The 24765-nt window shown below is 49.4% G+C and overlaps 1 protein-coding gene across 1 annotated transcript; it reads right to left on the reverse strand.

The window, feature by feature from the left end:
- Positions 1–18129: 18129 nt before the first annotated feature.
- On the reverse strand, positions 18130–19975 carry NOG (noggin). The gene has a single exon (XM_061175947.1). It carries the CDS (start codon positions 19355–19357, stop codon positions 18659–18661), a length of 699 nt encoding a protein of 232 aa, XP_061031930.1. The 5' UTR covers positions 19358–19975; the 3' UTR covers positions 18130–18658.
- Between the last annotated feature and the right edge of the window lie 4790 nt (positions 19976–24765).

Consider the following 24765-nt stretch of genomic DNA (forward strand, 5'->3'; position numbering starts at 1 on the left):
CCATGGGCAAACTAACGTCTGTGAGCCTCAGTTTTCTCTTCTATGTAATAGGAATGATAAAACTCACGTCAGGGCTTCCCTGGTGGCGCAGTGGTTGAGAATCTGCCTGCCAATGCAGGGGACACGGGTTCAAGCCCTGGTCTGGGAAGATCCCTAGTTGCCGCGGAGCAACTAGGCCCGTGAGCCACAACTACTGAGCCTGCGCGTCTGGAGCCTGTGCTCCGCAACAAGAGAGGCCGCGATAGTGAGAGGCCCGCGCACCGCGATGAAGAGTGGCCTCTGCTTGCCACAACTAGAGAAAGCCCTCGGACAGAAACGGAGACCCAACACCGCCAAAAATAAATAAATAAATTTAAAAACAAACAAACAAAAAACAACTCACGTCATAGGGTTAAATGCCCAGTTTCAGGCATATGGTAGCTACTCAGGAAATGATATTTATTATTATCAGATTCTAGAAAGATGTGAATTTCACAGTATCAGTTAAGGCATAAAAGACATTTAAATAAATTTATTCAGTGACATGCAAACAAGTGTTAACTGATGGCCCAGTGCATGTTGAGGACTCTAAATACAGCCCCTGAATGATCTTGGAAGGCTCCACAGAGGAGGTGAGACGTAAGTCTCAAGTAGAGAACAGCCAAGATCTTAGAGCTAGAATTAAGATTTAGTCAGTAAGGTCGTCAGTAAGTAAGGTCGCTTTGCCTCCAGCCTGGCACAGTACAGTTACTGTTATTTTCTCATGTCTGAGTTGAAGAAACTAGAAGTAAATGAGCTGAAGAGTCTTACGCCCGAGAGTTAGATACTATCAATACGTTCTTTTCACAAATGAGGAAGCTGAGGCATAGAGAAGATAACTCTCCCCCAGCGACGCATCATTAATCAGTGGTAGACCTCAAATGGGACTGCAGGTAGCCTGGCTCCAGAGACTAGGATTGTAACCCCTGGACTCAATGGGATCAGAGACTTAACTGGGTTTGGAGTCAGACCAACCTGGATTCTAATCTCTGCTCCAGTGCATACTATCTTGTGAACCTGGGAAAGGCACTTAACCTCCTGGGCTCTGGTTCCCTTATCTGGGAACTGGAAATGATGATGATATCCACCCTGCAGGACACTCATAGAATGATAAATACATATGCAAAGAGTTTTGCATAGTTCCTTAGATAGAGTAAATTATACCTCAGATTGTCATAGACTCTTAAAGTTCACAAGCACTTTTGCAAACATGACTGCATAGAATTTGCTCAGATGCCCAATGAGGTATACAGGGGAGAGATTTTTATCTCCCTTCCATGGATGGGAAAGTGAGCCTGAGAGCGAAAGAAGGGTGAAGGGAACTGTTTTAAATTCTCCCATTTATTTAACAAATAACGGCTAAGCAGCTCTTATATTCCAGCATCCCATTATCTTGAGGGGTATAAAGGATTGACCCCATTTTTCTGGATGAGGAACTGAGACTCAAAGAAACTATATAACTTGCACATGGCTATAGAACCAATCATAAGCAGTACTGAGATTTAAACCAAGGTTTTGCGTGGACCCCAGGCATGCCCGTGGTAGAGTGATTTCCTCCTGGGTCACAAGGCAGAAAAGGGACAGCCAAGGAAGGCTCCCACCCTGGTCTTCCAGCTCCAGGTCTCCTCATTCACCTCAATGAGTGGATTAGGGCTTCAAATAAGTTGGATTCCAAATTCTAAGCAAGCATTGGCTTATGCAAAAGGTCAAAAAGCCAGAACCCCAGAGACAGGAAGTATCACCTTCCTTGATTAAACATAGGAAATCTGCCCATTATGGATAAGATTTACTGTCTACAGGAAACCTTCCCAGACATAAACTGATCCTATCTTCCAGCCAAAGTGATTTGGAGATGGCTTAACTAAAGAGATTTAAGAAGTAGACCCACCTACAAGGTAATCAATGAAAGGGGATAACTGACTTTGGGAAGTGCAGTCTACCATGAAAGTCTGTCAGAATGATGGGTGTGGTTCTGTGTTCTGTGCAACCAGAAGGTCTATATGGGTTCTGGAAAAGAGAGGGTGACCAGGAGCCAGAGATATGGGGCAAGTCCGGGTTCCTCCACTATCAGTTGAATCACTCAACTTCTGTGTGTAAGATGGGAATAACAATTTTTTTTTTTTTTTTTTTTTTGCCAACACAGGATTATTTGAGACCCTAAAGACATAATGGTTGATGAAACTGCATTGTATAATATCCCTGACATTCTTTTCTTAGGGAAGAGTCATGGAGAATAGTAAAAAGAATTGGAGAGTAAATGTATTTCTCTGTATCAGCAGCACAGTCCAGAGGAGAGAGGTACAACTTGGTCCTTCGAAAAGGGTAGTGGATCCTGCTTGTGATGTGTTTCACCGGGTCCTGCCTTATAAACATCATGATGATGATGATGATGTTGATATAGCACTTGGCTATCTACAACACACTTCCACACATGGTTATTATTTTCAATTCCCTGAGTTGACCATGCACTCTCTTACTTTCTGGCCTTTGTACAATGTTGTTATTGCTGCCTGGAATATTTCTCCCCTCTCTTTCTCAGACTAACTACTTATCCTTCAACATCATTTCAGGTATCTAGTTCTCAGGGAAATAGTTCCTGACCCACTCTACACCCAACTTGGGTGGAGAGCCTTTCTGAGTGTTTTCTGATCCCATCACTCATGTTGTAATTGCCTGTTATTTATCTGTATCTTCCCATCCTCATTCCATGACAGCTGGTGTTGACTCTTATTCATCTTTGGACTTCCAGAGCTGCTAGAACAAGGCTAGGCACATGGATAGTGCTAATGGATATTGCTGTATGAATGAATGAATGAATGAATGCATTTGACTTTTATGACAATTGCATCAGGAAGGTAGATAGGGCTGGAAGACACTGGAGAGATGGCCCAACCCAGTTCTCCACCTCAGATGTAGGAACCAAAACCCCTAAATTAAATAAGAATCCTGAAGGCACTCTGCCTATTAGTGGCAGAGCCACATTAGACACAGCGCTTTGACTGGTTCAAAACTGTTCTTTCTGTTTGTTCTGAGTCTGGTCTCTAAGCAACCTCAGGATGATGTTAGATATTTAGGTACCTTGTTCTTGGGCTGGGAACACTCCAGACAGTAGTCAAGGTTATGTAATGGAAAGGACACTGAGGTTATCCTTGACTCCTCCCCTCTCTGTACTCTCCATAGCCAATCAATCACCAAGACCTGTCAATTTTACCTCCCAAGAAGTTCTTGCATCAACTCTCTCCTCTCCATCCCTAATCTTTCTATGACAAAAGACTACTCAATCTCAAGCCCAGACATTGCCAAGTTTTACTAATTGAGCTCTTTTTCTGATCTACCCTCTACATGATATACAGAACTCTTCAGTGGCTTCCAGTGAACCCTTCCATGATTTCACATGAGAGTCCCCTTCACATGAACCCTTCAATGGCTCCCAATGGCCTTGGAGAGAGTCCAAATTCCTGAATGTGGACTCCAAGGCCCTCCATTGCATGGCCCCTGACTTCCACCAGAGTTTTAACTGCCCCATCATTCCCAGGCACACTCCATGTGAACTGTACTGTATAGAGTTCACCCTGAACTGTATAAAGTTCCCAGTTCACCCTGAACTGTATAGAGTTCCCAGTTCATACCAAACTATTTCAGATCCCCATGCCTGTGGTCATGTCATTCCCCCTGCCAGGAATGCCTCTTTTCTTTTTGCTTGACTCACTCGTACTCATCCTTTGACTTGTTGAAGCTCCTGGGCTGGACCAAGAGCTCAAACAGCAACATTTGCCCACCTCAAGGTCAGAAACCAGTCCTGCTGCATCTCTATAGCTCTAGCACCTGGCTTAGCAGGTACGTAGCAAAAGTATGTTGAATTAGACCATACTAAGAGTTAAGATAGGAGTATTAATCCTATCCTCTTATTAGCTGTGTGGTCTTGAGCATATCATTTCCCCTCTTTGGACCTCAGTAGATATATATTATGTAACTACCATGTGTAGACCTGATAAAAAGTTTAATTTCCTCCACTGTGAAATGGATCTAATCTTTAAGATCCCTTTAAATTCTAAATGATATGGTTGCCACATCAATTCCACAGGCATAATATTACCCCATTGTAATACGGGATAGTATCTAAATGGTGGCTTGGGGTCAGGATCAGTTGTAGCATGATGACCAAGAAATCAGACTTCACATCAGACGAAGAGGTTGTGAACAACTGATTGGTGTTTTCTTAGAGACTCAGTTTCCTAGTCTCAAAAAATGGTGGTAATAAAAGGCCTACCTTGGGTTGATGGGAGGATGGAGTTAGATGCTGTGTGTGATGTGGTGTGTGGACCCTCTCGTGCAGGGTAACTGTAGAGAATGGCTCTTAGTGACCTGTCTCACATGATAGGGTATCGCAAGAGCTGCGAGGTTCAGCATCTGATTGCTGGTGCAAGGTATGCATTCTGCGATTCCAGACTTACAAAGACTGGGCTCAAATTTTCCATCCGGGGAACTCACCAGCCAAAAAGGCTGGAAAAATAGCTAGCCGCCCTTAGTCATAACATACCACAGCGGCTGAAGACCCCAATTAGCCTCTCCAGTGCCCATGCCTGGGGAAGGCTTGTCTGGCCCAGCCAGGGGCTTGGGTTCTTTCACTCTCTCCATCCTAGACAGAGTGTTGTTTTATTTGTTTGTTTTTAAAGTGGAGGTTCTCTAACCTCTTCCCCTTTGCCTCCTCCCTTGGGAAACTGTCCCATTGCCTTTTGGGTGAGGCTAGCCCAGCCCTCCGAATGAGGGATCAAGAATGATCTTGATCAGTCTTGATCAGCAAGTCAAGGGGATGGGAGAAACAGCAACTATGCCACCTCCTCATTGCTGCTGGGGTGTGTTGTCATGGATACCAAATGCAAGGAAGCAAAAGAAGCAGAAGAAAAACAAAAGCCACAGTATGCGTGTATGTATATGTCTGTGTGTGTGCATGTGAATGCTTGCACACTCCTGCAGGAGAGCTAGAGCAAAAGGGAAGGTGGTCATTTTAGAGGAGGCCTGACATTTTAACGATTGGGCTGAAATTGTCCAAGGTGGATTAACATTTCCATTCACTATATGAGGTGACCCCTACATGATGCTACATGGTCAGAACGGGCCCCAGAATCTTGGTTCCTGTCTTTCTTCTTCTCGTTCCTTGCCATTTGCTTCAATCCTGTAGAATGCTCTTCTGAAGTGCCCACATATGGCAGGCCTGGTGCTAGGCTCCTACATCTCTTGCTTGCTTTCATCCTTGCTATACCCCTGCAGGGTAGATTTTGCTACTCCTATAGTACAGATGGGGGGAGTTAAGGAGGTTAATGGTGTAAGCTGTGAAGTCAGGACGTCTGAGTGAATCCCAGATCTGCCTTTTCCTCGCTGTGTAACATTTCACTGCTGCTGTGTGTCCCAGTACTCTCGTCTGTAAGCAGTAGTACCAGTTCCTCACTTAGGGATGAGGATGCTTAGTGCAGGGCGTGGTAAGTGCCCAATAAATGACTGCTGCTGGCACTGATTTTTCTCAAGGACAAGCAGTGGGAAAGGAAAGAGTTTTCAATTCATTGTGACTGCACAGCACCTACCATGAATGGAGCAATAACATTACCATGGTTTCGCTCCTGTTGGGGTCGGAGGAGGACTGACAGGGTTAGAGCTAGGTTCTCCGAGCGGGTTGCCAATCCAGATCTCTCTCACTCTAAAACTTGACCTCTACCTGATCATCACGTTCACCTGACTCAGATGCTGGGCTGATTTTCCCAGCCTGGGGAGGGTTGTGCCTTTGGAAACATTCAGAGGAGTGGCAGTGGCTGGTCTCTGAGAGCCAGACTGTACCTGGCAGGGAGGAAAGGGCTCATCCTGGAAACATCCCGGGCACTGTCCCTTCAGCACCTCCATCCCTCTCACACAGCTCTCAGGGCTTTGGAGACTTGAGGAGTGTCTCTCTGACATTGTGGGCTAATAGGCCTAACTATTAACTAAATGCTTCATTCAGGAACACAGAAAAAAGATAATCACATTGAGGGTTTTTGAAAAGTGATTTGAATCTTGGGAGGATGGTAATCTGGCATATCATGGGTGTCACTAGGTTCTAGTCCCAGCTCCAGAGCTAACCAGCTTGGTTACTTTGGGCAAGTCTCTGTACCTCTCTGGGCCTTGGTTTCCCCACCTCTAATGTGAGAGGGCTTGAACAATGACAGTCACTTTGCTCTAATGTCCCTTCCGCACTGGTCTTCTATGACTCTGGCCTCAAGTTGCTCCTGGTTTAAATAGGCTGCGGTTCCTCACCATTCCATCTTTTGTCAAACCTGCTACTCACAAGACAGCAGCATTTACACAAGAGTATCCCTACCTGGTGTCCACAGGCCTTTCCAGTGAGACACCAGTGATCTCTGGGGTTATCTCTCCCTGCTTTCCTTCTCTGGGTGGGGACAGGCTGAGTGCTTTTTGGAGAAGCACATATTAATAACAGCAACTTGTGTGTTTGCTCAGGGTTTTAGAGCTTACAAAGGCATTAATATTATCAGTCACACAGCTGGGATGGGGTAAACAGCTTAGGTTCAACTTCAAAGTCTCTACTTTTAACAACCCCACATTACCTATGTCTTCAAAAGAGCTCCTTAAGTTGAAGTTGGAATTAACCGATGTTCATTAAACAAACCAACACATTCTGTTTGGATTTGATTTAAAAAGAAAAAACTGGAACCCCTTCTCATATCCAGTTACTCAGTTACTCATTCACCATATGTTTATCAAATGGTTAGTATGTGTCAAGCACTATTTTGGATAACATAGTTGGAAATTAGAGTCAAATACAGCAGCTGCCCTCAAAGGGCTTCAAAATCCGGAGGTAGCCACATATGGGTTCATCCCAACTTATAAGTGCTGGACTAATGTGGTGAGATGCAGTATGCAAGGTTGGAAAGAGCATGGGTTTTGGAGTTTGAATCCTAGTTTTGAGTCATGGTTTTGCCACTAACTAATTAAGAGTCTGTGGGTAAATCACCAAATGTCTCTGAACCTATCAGTAGTAAGACCACTTAGGATCTCTGCTGGAGTTTAAATGATATAATGCACATAAAGTACCTAGGACTGTACCTGTCACACATGGGCAGTTAATACCTATTTATGATTATTATTAATCATCAGCACTGTGGGAGGGCAAAGTATGGCTTGACAATTCCACCCTGGCCAAGGACTGAGGAGGTACCACGTGGGCTGCGCCCTGAAGTATGAGTAGGTCTTTCCTAGGTGGAATCCTCTTTGGGGTGATGGGGCAAGGGTGGGGCGGGACCATTTCAGGTAGAGCAGATGGTGTAAGAAAAGCGTCAAAGGGCTGACAAGTTCAGGCAGCCATGAAAGAGTTGGTGTGGCTGGTTGTTGGGGTTAGGGTAGAACAGAAAATGGCAGATTATAGTGGAAGGCAAATTGGGGTCATAGACTGTAAAGGACCTTGGGAGCCATGCTAAGGAAGTTAGCCATGGTTCTATGGCTAAAGGGGAGACCCTGGAAGTTTGGAGTGTGTGCTAGGGAAATGGCAATGCAAGTGGCAATGTTGAAGATGGGACAAGGCTGGAGGTGGAGAAATTGACTATTAGGGTATTCAAAGGCAAAGACAAGAGATGACAAGGGCCTGAGCTATATATAACTCATGGTGAGGAGGAGGATGAGAGGATGGACAGAGAGGTAATTCAAGAGGTGCTGGCGGATACTTTGCTAGTGAGGAGAGGATGCTCACAAGAGGTAGACCAGAGTTTTTTTGTGTTTTTTTGACCATATACTTGGGTGAATGGTGAGGCCATTACTCAGGAATGAGAAAACTGAAAACTGATTAGAAGGTTTAGGAATAATGTTAGGATTCAGCTTTGAACTTGTATTTGATGTGGTGAAGTCCAGAAGGCAGTTGGCTCTGCAGGTACGGAGCTTAGGAGAGAAGTCTGGCCCAGGGCAGAGATCTGGATGTTGGCCATCCAGGCGTGGTAGCTCCCACTGTGGGAAGCCCAGGGTTTCCCCTCAGGCAGTTCTATGAAAGGAGAAGAGGAGAGTTGACCAGAACTCTGGAGACCATCAATCTCCAAGGGTCCAGCCAGAAAGAGGAATCACACTGAACATGTCCCCAGGGGTCCCAGTGGGAGGGAGCTACAGCACAGGGCCTACCTATGGTGCTTGCTTTCTAAGGGAAGAAGGAAGACACAGCACAGCCCAGGCCCTTGGGCAACCAGCCTTGGAATGTGGCCTTTGGGGAAGCTGTCCAACCTTGGGGTGAGAGGCACTTGAGTCCACGGCTTAGTTCCCAGCAGCCCCGCCCTCGTGTCAGCATTTCTGCATTCGTCTTGGTCTCTAACTTGAGGTTTGACCTTGACCAGGTCACTTCCCCTCTCTGGGCCTCAGCTTCCTCATTTCCATGGTGGTGGTCACAGGTAGACAGATGCCCTTTAAAGCTCTCCATTCCCTGATACTACATGCTGACCCTTCTGGGGGCCTTGGCCCTACCTGGGTATGATGGTCTCTGTCCCTGAAATGAGGTGAGAGTGACACCAGTCAAAACTGTTTCTGGGAGTAAGTCACTTCTGGGTGATTCCTGCCAATAACTAGAAATGAGGAATTTCTAGAATTAAAACAAATTTGGGCTAATTTACCTGGGCTGAATTCTTCTCTCTGTTCATGTGAAACAAATTCCCTGGTTTCCCAACTTCCCTTCATCCTGATTTAACCTTTTCTCTCAGCTTTGCCTTTGGTCACTGGTCTTCCTCCTCATCTACTCTTTGGCTTATAATTTAAACAATAACGGTAAAAGCAACTGGCCCTAAATATACAGCCTTTTCATCAGCGGAGAAAAAGAAGAATCCATTGGATTCTTTCCCCCAGGTGTGGACCTTGCAGAAATGAAGACCTGGGCAAGTAGCTTGTCACTGGCTCTGGGTGGTTGGGCATTCAGCTTTTGTCCTGACTCGGAGGGGCACTGCACAGGCCCTGGAATTGGGGAGAGGGAAGGAGACCACCATTAGCTGGGGTCCTACACCCCACATGGAGCTACACGTATGGAACACACTAGAACACCCTAACAACCTGGTAAGGTACATGTCATTATGCCCATTTTAGACATGTGGAAACTAAATCTCAGGGAGGTCAAGCTAATAGCCATAGACCAAGATTCAAACCCAGGCTGGTCTCACTCCCAAGTCCAAGATTCCCTCCCCACCCCCATATCAAACTCCTTTCTCTGGTAGAAAGGTTTTTGCCTCCAGGGCACGTTATTGTACAGCTAAAAATTCTGGCTGCGCCCCCCCCTGTGCTCTTTGAAAGAGATAATGGATGTGAAAGTGGTTTTAAACTGTAAAGCATTAGGTCTGAGTTAGTCATTGTCTAATTTTATTATTCCCTGGGCAGGGAAAGATCAAGTTTTAACTGTCCAGCAGATAAGGTAATCTCTCCCATTTTTAAGGATTTCAGATGCGGGGAAAGGTGACTCTTCCACCCACGCCTGGAGAGTCTTAGAATTTTCTCCATGGAATCACTCAATGCTATCTAGCTCCTGTTGGGAAAGCCGTTTTTTGGGGGTGGATTCCCTTTTACTGGGAGCGTCCTTGATTTGCTAAAAGAGTTTATCTGGCAACTTAGCAATCCTTCCCCGCATACTCCAGTGAGCAGGGACCTTGGGCATCAGTAGCCTGGGAGTCGCCGTAATCCCCAGAACTGATAGCATCATCTGAACAGCCCTGGCTCTCTGCTCTGTATCACACACTGGGGCACATTCTTAAATTTTCCTTGGATCACTATTTAACTGGAGCTGAACTTTGAACTCCTAGTATCCTCGGAGTCCCAGATAGAACATGGCTAATATCAGGAAGGTGATCAATTAATGTTTCTCAATTTATTCAGTGTGGTCATTCATCCTTATATATATTGATACATATATATATATATATATATATATATATATATATAGAGAGAGAGAGAGAGAGAGAGAGAGAGAGAGAGAGAGAGAGCAAGTGTGTCTGTATGGGCCCCAAACTGTACCAGTGCTCAGGAATACCATGGTGAGCAAAATGGCAGGAGGTGACAGTCTACTGGAAGAGACAGAGCATGCAAATAACTGCAGATTATAAATACTAATACAAGTTGTGACATATCCTATGAAGAAAAAGTCCTGAGAGCTGAGAGAGCATGGATAGAGGGACCTGACCTGCTTTCCGTAGGAATGGGATCTAAAGGACAGGGTGGCATTTAGGGGTCCTGGTGGCAGAGAAGGCATACCAGATTGAAGGTTTAGCATGTGCAAAGGCCCTGAAGCAGCGGCAAGCTCAGTGTGTGAGTGAACACACATGAAAGACTGGGTGGCTGGAACACAGAGGCAGGGGGAGAGGGGCCTCAGTCGGGTAAGGATTCTGGCCTTTATCCTCAGAGTGATGGGAAGCCATTGAGAAGTTTTAAGCAGGGGAGTGACAAGACCACATGTGTGTCTTAAGGTCACTTGGGCAACAGCGTGGAGAATGGATTGGAGCTGGGGCGAGCATAGAATCAGGGAGACTGGCTGGGATTATGAACTCAGAGAGCACTAAACCCCTCTGCTTCTCCCAGCAGCCCAGCAGAGAGCTGAGTGCTGTTTGGATCTTGACTCCACCACCAGCTAGCTGTGCAATGTAGGGCAAATCACTTAAGCTTCCTGTTTTCCCCACATTTCCACATCTGTAAAATGGGGGAAGAACTGTTTCCCTTGCTTGACGAATTTTTTTCCCCTTAATTGAATAAACTGAACACCAGTCGGGAATCCTTTACAACCTGGGCTGGGAAGAGGTTGCCAAAACCAGTCGCTGCAGGGCCTGTTTGACTTGGCAGCTGCAGACCACCTTATCTGCCTTACCCTTATTCCACAGACCTACTGCACAGTCTGCAGATGTGTGGTGGGTTTCCTGAGCCCAATCCCAACCAGGGAGAGATAGCAACAGCTGGATGTCCCATTACTGATGGCACCAGCTACTCCTGCTGCCACCATCTGGAATGAGCTCTGTGAGCATCTGTCCTTTCCTCAACTTCTGTGAGCTTCAGCCTTCCTACCAGTAAAACAAGCCTATGCACATTGATCCTTCCAGGCAATATTTGTGAAGCGCTGCTACTGGTCAGGGACTAGGCTCTGGGGACATTAAGACAGACCTACTTCCTGCTCTTGGGGGTGTTCACGTCTCATTGCACGTAAATTTATGGACATGAAAGTGCTTTTAAAATTCTAACACTGTTTATACTTAGAACAACTCTAAAGGGAGGGTTGAACTGGAAATATGGAGATTTTGCTTCTGGCGCTAGTTCTATTCCAAAGTGACTAGACCTGAAACAAGTCCATTGACCTTGAGTTGACAAGCCTTAGTTTCTTCAGACAAATGAAGGAGTGAAATTTAAGGCCATCCCACTTTATATGTTGTAATGCTATCTATCCTTGAAATCTGAATCCCCTCCCCGAATTCTGTAGCTGATTTCCTTTAGGACTTCCTTTTTTTCTTATTTCAAAGACTCAAAACTTGCTTTTGACTTTCAGTCTGCTCCTTCTATTAAATCCAGGAGCCTCAAATGCATAACGCCTACAGTGGTTCTGGCAGGGAATATAATGAGTGAAGCATGCCATAGGGAAAGGTGAGGACTGTGGCAAAGGAGAGGGGGCTTGTGCAATTTAAAGGGGAGAGCTTCTTCTCAGCTCCAGCAAATTATTCTTTTATACAAAGAGGCAGGCTGGATCGAAGTTCCATTTTCCTTTAGAACATCTCAGTTTTGTCCTTTTCTCTCCCTTCCCCCCTGATCACACTGTCCTCCAAAGACAGACAGTAGCAGTCTCTTATGTGGTCTTCCAGCCTGCAGTTTTACCTTTCTAATCTTCTTTTACACAAACCTAAGCCAGAAGAATCTTCCCACTTCATCCCTTCCTCAAGAACCTACAACGGCTCCCTGTGGACCCCAAGTCAGTTCACTGCACTTTACCTAGGATTTACTGAACACTTACCAGGACAGGCATTGCACTGGATGCTGTGGAGACTAGAAGCATGAGTTACAATAAACAATTCTGTCACTTAAAAATCTCATGGACTGGGACAGGATTTAACGTTTGTGTTACTGACCTTAGAATCTGATGAAAACGACAGACTTTCCTCCCAGAAAAAAACATACGCATATAAGTAACTGCAAATTATAAGTACGAACTACAGACTGTGACACATCCTATGAAGAAAACGTCCTGAGAGCCAAGAGAGCATGGATAGAGGGACCTGACCTGCTTTCCAACCTGGATACCCATCTTCTAAACACCACAGGTTAAGAACCCCTTTCCTCAAGAAAGTGCAGTGCTGAGGGCTAAGTGTGATGGAGAGAAGGGGGATGATTCATTCCAGCCAAGGGAGCCCAAATGAAGGAGACATGATGCCCCTTTGAAATCACACAGTCCTGGATTTGAGCTTCCACTCACCAGATGTGTGTCCTTGGGCCAGTTATTTAACCTTTCTGAGCCTCGATTTCCTCTTCTGTATAATGGCAATAATGCTCCTCATTTCACAATGAAGATGAATTAATCAACGTGAAGCACCGGCTGGTAGCACCACTCAAGGAGTGTCAGCACCTTCTTTGCCCCTTGGCCTCTCCCAGGTTTGCCTGTGCTCCTTTCTTCATATCACTGTCAAATGCAAATACATTGGCTCTATCAGGACACTTCTGTCTGCTGGGAAAAATCCTACTGCACCCCAAGTCGTGCTTGTTTATCCCTGCTCTCTTTCTTTTGCCCTGTCGCTACCATTCATTCATTTATTCATTCACTCACTCATCTTGATTATAGACTGAAATATTCTCCAGGCTTCTCAGATTCCTCTCTCTTCTGGACAAGCCTAGAACCTCCCTGTGTGTGTGTAGGGGAGGAGTCGGGGCAGGAGGAAGCTCTTCCGTCTTTGATTCCTCTTCTGTGCATGGCGCCTTGCAGGCCTGAAACATCAGGGGTCTTTCTGACCTCTCTCTCAGTCCCCACATCCAATCAGTCACCAAGTCCTCTTCAGGCTTCTGGCAAATGAGCTTTATGTTAATTGGTATTGATGTTTCTCAGGTATCAATTCTTATTGATTCTTTCTGGACCTCGGCAATTTCCTCCTTAATGAATTTCCCAGGAGCTGTTATCCCATTTCCAATCCATCCTGGACGCTGGCACCAAACTTAAATTGAAAATGACTGTACCTTTTTATTTTTGTGTCTGGGGCATGCAACACAGAGCCTAGTCTATAGAAAGTGATTGTGGTAGATTAAAGATGGCCACTGATTCTTTGCTATTGCTTCCATTGAGGGGTGATGTCTAATTCCCTTCCCCTTGAATCTGGGCTGGTCTTAGACACTTGCTTAACCAACAGACTACAGCAGAAACAAGGTCATGGGACTTCTGAGGCAATTTCATAAGAAGTCTTGCAGCTTCCATCTCAATCTCTTGGAATGCCTTCTCTTAGAGTCATGGGCTGCCATGTAGGAAGTCCAACTATTCTGAAGCCACCAGGCTGTGAGAAGACCCAAGCCACATGGAGAAGCCACTTGTAGGAACGCTAGTCAACAGGTCAGCAGAGCTCCCAGCTGACAGCGAGGGGCTAGAAGCCATTTTGGGAGTGGATCTCTAGCACTCAGCTAACCCCATGAGTATCAGAGATGAACTGCCCATCTGAGCCTTTCCCAGATTCCTGACCCACAGAATCATGAGCAAAATAAAATGGTTATTTGAAGATTGTTAGTTTTGGTGTAGCTCGTTGCATACCAGTAATGACCAGAACAGTGCTCAAAAACTTTCTGTTGAATGAATAAATAATTCCTTTGCAGTAGTGCACTAATGGTGTCCCTGCCCTATTCAAGAGCTCTTCATGGCTCCCTATTGCCTGAGCAATAATGTTTTGTGCCCTTAGTTGGCGTTCAAGGTCCTCCATAATTTGTCTTCAGCCTGCTTTTCAGACCTTATTGTCCATTCTCACTTGGTGTGGATCCATCCTATACTAAAGTTTGTTCGAGCTGTGTCCCAAACACGCAAATACTTTTCCAACATCATGTCTTCGCTTATATAGACTGCTTTCTCCACCTAAATGCCCTTTCCTCCCATAAACCCACGTCAGTAGGTCCACAGTCAATTTGTCCTTAGAGATGTGAGTCAGATGCCTCCTCTGGCTTCCCAGGCCAGCAGGGAGCCCTCCTCTTTCTGGACCGGGGTTTGTTTGCTGGTTTGTTTAGCTCCTCTTTCAGCACTCACCCTGTTCTTCATTCCTTACCTCCTCTATTGCATTGTAAGCTCCTTGTGTTTGGGGAAGGGGTGAGGGAGAGAGGTCCTGGCACGTAACAGGGTGCACAAAAATGTTCTGTGTGGCTTCCCAGGCATGAATCCCTACACAGCTTGAGTTGAGACTGGACAGCACGTAATGTGGCACGTGGTGTCTCCCAAGCCAGGTGTACATGTGGTTGAAGGGAGGAAGGGTATTTAGAAGAAACATAGGCTTTAGCATAAGCGCAGATTTTGAGCCATAACCGTGCCACTTACTGTGTGGCTTTGGGTGAAATGCTTAAACTCTCTGAGCTCCAGTTTCCTTATTTGGGAACTAGAGACTTTGGATGAGAATGTGTATAAATGTGCTCAGCGCTTGGCACATTGCAAGCCATTAATAATTGTTTGCTGAATAGATGCAACAGAATGGTTGATCAGCTTCCTGATGATCAGTTACAATTATGTCAATTTGGGAGAGAACTTTCCTTCAACACCCCCCCCCCCATAAATAAAAATTGAAAAAAAAAAAAAACAAAGAAAAAGAGAACAGTGAAGAGACACAGTGGAGACCACCTAGCTACCCCAACTATATTAATCTGTGTAATCTTCAGCAAGTCCCCACTGAGGTCTCAGTCTTCTCATCCGTAAATTGAGCGGTGGTCACTGGAATCTAAGCTCCCCTCCAGCTCTGACATTCCAAGAGCATTAAAGAAAAAGGATGAATCACCCCTTCAAAATACCAGTATGGGCTGGGCCCTCCCCCGGTCGTCCCCATCCAGCACAGCCAAGAGCTCTTAATACACAGCCAGCTTCCTCTTGCAGCTGCCACCAAACTTCAACCCCCTTTCCCAGGAGTCTCAGAAGCAAGACTGATAATGGACCCCTGGCCTTCTCCATCTCAACAGGGAACCAGATCCCATTCCCAGACTCTGGGGGCCAGAGGGTCCTCCCCTAAGGGGGCTGGCTTTCTGTGGACATTCGGCCTCAGTGTGCTTGTGCATCAAGTGTCGGGGTGCTGGAAGGGCAGAAGGAAGGAAAAAAGGGAAGAGTTGAAAATAGAGGGTTGATGAGTGAATTCCTGCAATCAGGGCAGGAGGGCTGGGGTGCTGGGAAACCTTGCCATTCTCTTCCAGGATTTTGAAGAAGTTGATGTGACTGTATCAGTAATGGTTATAAATCTCCATTCGGGGGACGCGTGGTCCCTCAGCAGCTGCATAAGTTCATAGACACAGGCTGTCAAAGCCTCAGAAGACACCAAGATCAATTTTCCTCCTTACAGGAGATAGGCACTAGGTGACCGCAGAGGACAGTTTTCTTGCCTCTCTGCCCAGAGCTCTCTACTCCTTTCCGCGTTGATGCTATTATTAGTATTATCAACATTAATAATAATGGAGACGTAACCGGCTGTGCATTAGTCACAATGTTCCAGGAGCCAGCACCTCCTTCGCTCTCTGGTGGGACTGGCTGGGTCCTGCTGGGTCTTCCCTCCGTGTCCGGAACGGCCCTTTGAGGCTGTCTGTCCGGTGGTCTGTCTATTGCCGGTCACGTCTGCAGCCCGGGTCCTCCTAGCTCACGCGGGCTCCCGCTCTGAAAGCCGAGAAGCTCGCCGGCTGCGAGCGGGTTTTCCAAGTGGGCAGGGGTGGGGAGGAGGGGCGGGCGGGCGGGCCAGCGGGCGGAGGGAGGAGGGGGCGTCGCGGAGGGGAAGACCTCGCATTGTAATCCAGTGACACTGCCAACATGGGGGTGGGGGGCGCTGGCCTCGGCGCGCTCTCCGAGTTTTGGCTGCCCGCCCAGCTGGGAATAACTCTCTTCGCATAATTCGCGTGTTTACCAGGCATGAAAATTCTTGCTTTCGGCTCCCCCCACCCCCCGTAAGCCCCCTCCCCTTCCCCTCGCCCCACCACCTCCGCCCCTCGCAAGTGAAACTCTGTCTAAAAAAATATTGGCCCGCGGCACAGAAAGTTTTGCATAAATTCATAAGTGATGAATGGCTGATTTTAACGTTATTTGGGTATTTGTCAGAACTTAACAAATATACATGGGGACGGCGGTTCATAAACTTAAACATCTCAATATCCCCTTTCTTCTGGAAATAAATTACGTTTGTTTGCCCGGCTTGGAGTCTTAAGGTAGCCGACATTAGGAATATTTTAAAAGCCATCATCCATCGAGCATGTCTCCCAGGCGCCAGGAAGATTAAATGAAAGAATCATAAGATGGAGGTCTTTAACTTTTAATCCTTTTACAATGAAGCCTCAGATAGTCGCGGGGGCAGGGTGCCCTCTCTGGGGGGAATAATGCCGTTATTCCTCGGCTCTCAGTTAATGAATACCCTAACGTCTGTCCCACGGCTGACGGAGGCAGCGCCGGGGAGGGGGCTCCGGCTCCCGAGCCAGGCTATTGAAATGAGGAGCCACCGAGGCTGCGTCGGGAGGGAAGAAAGCGCCCGGCTGGAGGGACAGGGCGGGCGGGGCAGGGGGCATTGAGACTGCGCTGGGGACCCAGCGCAGGTTTGAAATAATTAGCATAGATTCCCCGGGACTCCGGACTGGGGGTGGGAGGGGGGAGGGACGCCGGGAGGGAGGCGCGGGGAGGTGGCAGGGGGGTGGGGAGGGAGCAAAGGAGAGCGACTTTGGAGTCCAAGATAAATAAAAGGAGCGCTGAGCAGTGTCAGGAAGCCGGCCCACGTGGAGCTGCGCGGATGGGCGCCACCGCGGACTGAGGCGGAGGGACGCACGCGAGTCAAGAGCTGGCCCCGAGAAGTTGGCTTTTTAAGGGGTGGGGTGGGGGTGAGGTTTTGCACGCCCCTTTAAGGGGTAACACGTCTGTTGCCCCTATGTAACCCAAAGCTCAAAGATCCAGATTCTGATTTCTCCTCCCTCCCCCACCCCCAAGTGGAGTAAGTGTCTAGAGAGGGGGGCACACCCGGTTCCCAACTGCAGATCCCAGTGGTGGCGTTTTACACCCAAATTCGGACTCCTCTGAAACCCTGACCCTCTGAGAACCTCCTTAGGTCCCAGGGGAGGGGGGAGGTGAGTGTCAAATCTCCCAGCTATCCCCGGCAATTCTGGCTGAGGGCCTGGGATTTCGGGGGCTCAGACCTGCAGGATCCCTGAGGTTGCGTTGATTCCAAGGGATCGCCTCAGCGAGCACCACCACAGCTTCCGGGAGTGCAAAGGGTTAACGCGGGCTGGATATTGAGGTGGGGGGGGGGGTGCGAGGCGGGAGGGGTGTCGGGATCTGGGTGGGCGCGCTCTGATCTCCCCCCCCATTCCTCGGGGGTCAAGTTTCAGCGGCACTCCGCCCCCAGGGTAGGTGTGAAAGACACGTGTCCCCATTGTGAAGGGCCTGTCAGGCAGGACAAAGCGGCCGCCCACCCTCCCCCCCCGCCCCTCGGCCCAGCCTGGGGTCAGCTCCAGGGGGCCGGCTGGGTGTCGAGGTCACGATGGGCCCGAGCTTTGGTGACATAGGGAGAAAAAGCTGGGAGACTGGGCGGAGGCCACGTGATGCTCAAGTGAGGAGTTTGAGAATAGCCCCCCCCCCCCAAGAAAAACTGAGCGGTCACTTCCATCACACAAGAAGACGGGATGAGCCCCTGCTCCCAACAGGCATAGTAAGCACAGCGGCACCCCCATCCCGCCCCTCCCACCCCTCACCCCCCCCATCAATCACCAACACAGAGAATCGCAGTGTCGAGCGCAGTCGATTTTAGTGGTTTTCTTTAATCCTGCTCTGCACTTCTTTCTCATTTACTACACGGGATATTATAAAGAATAAATAGCAGATACTCTTAATTTACAATGATTAGTCATTCCATTTGTTCTCTATATTTACAATAACTGTAAAATAACATTGAACTCTATAGCTTCTTCGAGGTCCAAGGAAAACCAAAACACTTTCCGAAGAATGGAAAATAGCTTTTTAAAAGTCCTTCTACAAAAGATCTCCCCTCTCTTTGTACTTTAAGAAAAAATAACATTTCCCCCCTGCTTCGCCATGCGAAGGGCACTGGAATATAAATAGCAGGTTAACATTATTAGCAACAACCAGAATAAGTCTCTCTTTTCTCTGTTCTTTTTTTTCCTTTTGCTTAAAAAAATTTTAAAAATACAGTAGAAGCCGGTAACTTTTAACGTATAATACTGACCTTTTAATAAGTAAATTAAAACTGGGACCGTATATACATACACATATACATTCCTACACAGTTAAACAGTGCATTACATGAACCAGAAAGCTAGGTCTCTGTAGCCGGAAAAAAAAAAAAAAAAAAAAAAAGTTCATTGAATCCCCTCGCGAGAGGGTGGTGGAACTGGTTGGAGACTGTGCGGGGGGCGTCGGTGGGGATCGATCAAGTGTCCGGGTGCGGGCAGGGGGCCCTGAGTTCTAGCATGAGCACTTGCACTCGGAAATGATGGGGTACTGGATGGGAATCCAGCCGCAGCGCTGGCCCCCGCGCCGCTGACAGCGCCACCGCAGCACCGTGAGGTGCACGGACTTGGACGGCTTGCACACCATGCCCTCTGGCACGGAGCACGAGCGCTTGCTGAAGCAGCTGCCCACCTTCACGTAGCGCGGCCAAAAGCGGCTGCCCAGGTCGTTCCAGGCGTACAGCACCGGGCAAAAGGTCTGCGACCACAGCCACATCTGTAACTTCCTCCGCAGCTTCTTGCTCAGGCGTTGCTTCTTGCCCGGGGCCAAGCCCTCGGAGAACTCCAGCCCTTTGATCTCGCTCGGCATGGCCCCCGACGGCCGCTGCCGCAGCAGCTGGTCCAGCTCCGCCAGGTCCTCGGCGCCCCCGGCCGCCACCCCGCCCCCGCCGGGCCGGTCCTCGGGGGGAGAGGTGGCCATGAAGCCCGGGTCGTAGTGGCCCCCGAGCAGCGAGCGCAGCAGCGTCTCGTTCAGATCCTTCTCCTTGGGGTCAAAGATAGGGTCCGGGTGTTCGATGAGGTCCACCAGGGGCAGGTTGTCGCTGGGAGCCGGGCGGATGTGGAGATAGTGCTGGCCGCCGGCCGGTGCCGCCCGCAGCCCCAGGACCACCACCAGGGCGTAGAGGGTGACCCCCAGGCTGGGGCAGCGCTCCATGCCTCCGGCGCGCGCCCGGGGCTGCTGCTTCGTCCCGCGTCCCCGGAGGAGAGCACGCCGAGCCCGCGGCGCCGCCGCGCTCCCCCGTCTCTCCGGAGGCGGCTCACCCGAGGCTGGGCAGGCGCAGGGCCGGCAGCATGAGTCGCCGGCAGAGCCCTTCGCGCGGCGCCGGCTCCCACCGGGGCGGAAAAAACGCACACAAGTTGGCCGCAACTCCTCTCCCAGGTCTACTCGGGAAGGCGGCCGCGGCGGGGCATCCGAAATTACTCCAGGGCAACCGCGGGCGCTGGGGGCGCCGGCTGCTCGCTGCCTTCCCGGGCCGGCGGCGGCGCAGGGCGCGTGGACTGGCCGCTCTCCCCGCCTCCTCCTCTAGCTGCTCGTCGTCCGGCCGCTCTGTGCAGCGCCGCGGGCCGAGCCGGTCCTAGGGGCACTTCCCTCCGCCTGCTCGGGGCTCCGGGGCCGTCTCTGCCCGGCGGACTCCAGCGGCAGCGGCGGCGGCGGCGGCGGCGTCCGCGCACGTTGGCACCGGTTTGTCTGTCTCGCAGGGTCCAAGCCTTTAAATTTCCTGCACTTTCAGCTCCATCACCATGGAAACCACTGACTCTCTCGGCGTTGCCCCCTCCCCCTTCTTCCCCCCAAACAACAACCCCACCCCCCACTTCTCCACCCCCGAGGAGCCGGAGCCGCACAGGCTCCGGGGGAAGCCGCCTGCACTCGCCGCGGAGGCGGCGGCGGCGGCTTCGGCAGCGCCCGGGCTGTGCCCCGCCGGACCCAGATGCCCCGGGAAGCCGACAGTCCGGCTGCCCGCCGGAGCTCACAGGCGGCGGCGGCGGCGGCGGCGGCGGCAGCGGCGGTGGCGGCGGCGGTGGCGCTTGGCAGGTCTCCGCGCAATTTTCTCTCTCCCCCACCACCCACCCCCCTTCTCCTCCTCCTGCAAAATGCACCGCCCCCCTCCTTTCTCCTGGAGCAATGCAACTGGGGCTCTAGGCGCCCCGCCAGGGCCAGTCCTGGGGAAAGCTCGCGGCGGCGCTGGAGCCGGGCTGGAGGGTGCAGGGCCGGTTTTGGGGGGTGCTCGAGGTGGGGCTGGGAGGATTCTCACTAGCTGGGTACTCTGCACCGGTAAGGGAGCTGCGGGGAGGTGCTGGAGGCTCGTTTCTTGGTGCAGTTTGGTGCAAGGAATTTCTCCATGTGCATGGAGCTTTTTCCCCGGGCGCGTCTCGCCTTCCTCTCTCCCAGGCTCGGTCTAAGTCCCCTGCCCCTCCCCCCAGCGCGCGCGCGCGCGCACACACACACACACACACACACACCACACACACACTCTTTGCGCCGGAGGAGTCCGGGAGCCGCAGCGTTGCGCAGCGTGATGTAATTCCTAGGAAGCTGTTACCCGGGCCCACAAGGGGGGTCCGCTCCTCACCCTCCTCCTTCTGCTCCTAGGCCGGGTCTTGCACCCTGAGTGGCCGAGCTGCAGGGGCGCGTCCGGCTTGCCTGCGGCTCCCCTAGCCGGCCTGGCTCCGCGCAGCTGCCGCTCGGCTCCCTGGGGGCGGCGCGCCCTCTGCTGGCCCTCAGCAAGCCCTGCACCCTGCGCTGGCGGGGCGGCCCTGCGAGGTGGGTTTGTCTGCTGTCCGGTCTGTCCAGCTCAGTTTCTGCTCTTGTGTCCGTGTCACTGTGTATGTGTGTGTACGTTCTTGTGTGCGTGTGGGTGCGTGCGCGCTGACGGGTCTGTTCTGGCTGTTCAAAGATGAACTGGCAGTAGGGGACCTGAGACCTGGCTGGGGTCCGTCCAGATAAAACTACGTTAACCTCGGACAAGTCACTTTTGTAGCACCACACACCTTACTTTCTGCATTAGTGACGTAACAACATTAATCCTCCAGTTCTACCTTTCTGTGATTCTAAATAAACCTTCATGATGCTTTCTCTTCCAGAAGCAGTTTGTTTTTGATGGTAGATGGATATTGAAATGACACTTCCGGTTAATTTTCCTTTGGATGAGGAGCTGAATCCAAGCTTCAAAACTCAAACTCAGTTTCCTCTGTGGTGGATGCGATTGGAGTCTGGAAAACGCTGGAGAAGAGAGACTTGGTGTGGATGACTCAAGCATTCACAGCGTTCCACAGAGTGGAGTTAGGAGGTCTCGTTGTGACAGCCTAAATCACTCCAGTTTCTTTCCCCAAAGATCTGGTTTTTCCTTTCAACCTGTGCTGCTCCCACCCCACCCCCACCCAACACACACAGAAATTTATCATCTGTCTAAGGAAGCAAACACACTTTGTTTCATGGCACAGTCTTTCTGCAAAACGCCAGCAATTGAGAGGGATGGCCAGTTTCAGCTGAAAAACCTTTTCTTAAACTTTCGAGTCTAGACAATATCTAGAATTAGACAATCAAGGTAATGCCTACAAGAAAATCTTGCTTTAATGAATATGGGAGATAAGAACAACCAATTGGTTGTTTGAATTGCATTGATTCTGAAATAATGTGGGACTAGAACCCAGCACACAGTAGGATCTTAAACAGTACTCCTTTCTTTTTGATGTGCTTTAGGGGGCTTGGCACTGGTTTATTTTCTTAGGAAGATTAAATGTTCCAGAGCAGTTCTGCCACTGCTGTGAATTAACTAAGAGAATAATTTTTCAGTAAAGAGTTCAAAAGGCTAAATTCTAGCCCAACTCTCCTGAGATGGTGGGTTCCAGTTAGTGACATTCTCTTGTGCTGTTTTCTATTCCATCAATCTCCTCTCCTTTCCTTCAAATCACCTATTTTTGTTTGAAAACCAGATCCTTCAGTCCTTTATTTAGGCGGGGTAGAATGAAAACAAACCATGTTAGACAATAGATTGGGTGACCTGTTTATAGAGTGTCCGCTGGGTGAACACCATGGGGGGGGGTGAATGCAAAGGAGAAAGAAGTCACAATCGATTGTTACCATCCAAGACATTGCAGTTCAGTTAAAGGGGATATGGCAAGTGTATGAAGAAAACATTAAAAGGGTGTGTAAAAAATCTATAAATTTCCCTAATAGCATAGACCAGTGTTTCACAACCATTTTAAAACCCATGCCCACTTTTGGTAAATATTACAACTTCATGCTATCCTTTGAATGTTTGAAATTTTATAATACATTATGGTGACCCAAAAAAGTCAAAACAAGTATAATATAAGCTATACTCTGTTCAAACCACACTTATTCTTCTTCACTGTGGGGTTCTGAAATGCCCCTCTTAGGGAGCCTGCAGTCAGTCCCCCACTCCCTGCCACACTAGGGTAGCTCATACACTTAGGTACTGTGTGAATCTCTGGCAATGCTGTTTATCAGAGACTAAGCAGTACTAATACCTTAATGGTAGAACTGAGATTTAGCTGGGCTTGATGAAGAAAAAGGATATATTTATCTGAGTAGGGAGAGGAGGATATTTGAGTCTGCATAAAGAGGGGAAGCACGCCATATCAGGGAACAGCCAAAAGATCTGGGGTGTGGGGAATGGGGGAGTAAAAGTCATAAACAGGGAAACTCAACACAAAGACAACCTTTGGACCAGGTGGATCTTGGTTGGAATTCTGGTCCTGCCACTCACCAGCTGGGCTACCCTCTCAACATAGGCATCTTAACTCCAAACTTTCATTTCCTCATCTGTAAAGCGGGGATAGCACACACCCCTCAGAATTGTGTTATACATAGGAGATAAAGGATGCTGTGCTTAGCACAGCACCCAGGGCAGAGTATATAGTGGGCTGTATATAGACTGTATATAGTAGGCTCTATATAGTATATAGAGTATATAGACTTTCAACACATGTTAGTTCTTCCAGGAACTCCATCACCCTCAATTGGCCCACCATCTTTGATTTGAGCCAGAGGGGCTTGAAGGGGTTGCGATGCCTGTTGGAATCCCCTCCAACACCTTTGGGCCTGCTTTCTGTCCGCTCAGCATGTGTAATTGAGCTATTCTCCGTGGCTGCTGGTCTTCAGGAGTTTAGGGGAGGGGGACTGAGATTTCTTGGGGGACTCAACAGGCAACCCATTTCAATGCTTCTGCCGCTCTATTGAAGAGGGAGCTTGACAAGCGGGACAAAGAGGGTCTATTTATTCAAAAGGAAGCTGTGGGGTGGGAGATGGGCCAGAGGAGGGATGGTTAGCAGCTCAGCTTTCTGATCAGGTCCTCCCAGGGGGTGGGGGGAGGAGGGGAGCAGTTGGATGTTAGTGGGGATTGGCCAGGGACTCGGGCCTTGGCAGCCTACGTGGGAAGAGTCTAGTGAACGACGTGACTCTAGGTCCATTCTTGGTTATCTGCATCCCAGGATTCTGTCCCTGCAGGGTGCTCTGTCAAGGGAAACTGAAGCAGTCTTTTGAACCATGGCTTCGGCAGCTCCAGGTGGAGGCAAGAGGACCTTATGCATCCTGAGGGCACTTATGTATCTTTTCTTATTTTCAGCTGATTCTCAGAACAATTCAACAATCTTGTTTTTTTGGCCCTGGAAGCGTAGACCTGAGGCAGCTGTGGGTGACGTGCAAAGGACATGGGGCTTGACTTTGGAAAACCCGAAACCTAGCAGCTGTGTGACCTCGGGTGAGTCACTTTACCTCTCTGGGGCCCCGTGACACAGAGAGGTCAAGGGAGCATGAGATACCACAAAGGAGAAAACATGACAGTGGCCATCTTTTAGGCCCCGAATCATCCCAGACACATGAAAATTGTGTCACCCTCTGATTCTGACTGTCTCTTGGGTCCCATAAATGTCGAATTTGATGGACTTCCTCTCAATGAGACCCAAAATGGCATTTTTGGACTTGACCCAACTTAGCAAAGTGAGGAAAAGCCAGCCACAGGGCTTGTCACTTTCCTCTCCTGACTGTGGGAGGACTGTGGGAGTGGAGGCGGCTTCTAGGGAGCGAGGGTGGTGGGCTCCCCATAGCCTGCGGGAGGCTGGGGGAAACCTGGCCAGTTCAGGACTCACAGCCAGGGTGGGGGCCAGTGCAGTTTCACCACAGGGTCTGAGTTGTTGAGTGTGGTTTTTTTGGTGATGGGATTCCAGTTACAACAGTGAAGTTCTGACCAGCATAGGAGGCGGGGATAGAAGGCGAGAAAGAGGGGAGAATGGGAGGGAGATGACTCTAAATCGTGGGCTGGGGTGGGGAAATGGGTAAATAAATGGGAAATACATTTCCAGGGATAGAGACAAAGCTAAAGGCCAAAGGAGGCAAGCGCTTTGCTCCAGCCCTGACAGCCCCTTCCCTTCCCCAGTCTGGCTCCCTCTCCGCCCGCTGCCCCGCCCCGCCCGCCCGGCTCCACGCTGGGGAAGGGGAGCGACTCTGGAGCCCGGTGGCTCATTCATCTCCTGATAAACTGTTTATCTGAGTTTTAACGAGGGCGCCTCTCTTCCAGCCCTGGAGACAGAAGCCTCCTC

This window comes from Eubalaena glacialis, chromosome 19 (assembly GCF_028564815.1).
Source record: "Eubalaena glacialis isolate mEubGla1 chromosome 19, mEubGla1.1.hap2.+ XY, whole genome shotgun sequence".
NCBI classification, from domain to species: Eukaryota; Metazoa; Chordata; class Mammalia; order Artiodactyla; family Balaenidae; genus Eubalaena; species Eubalaena glacialis.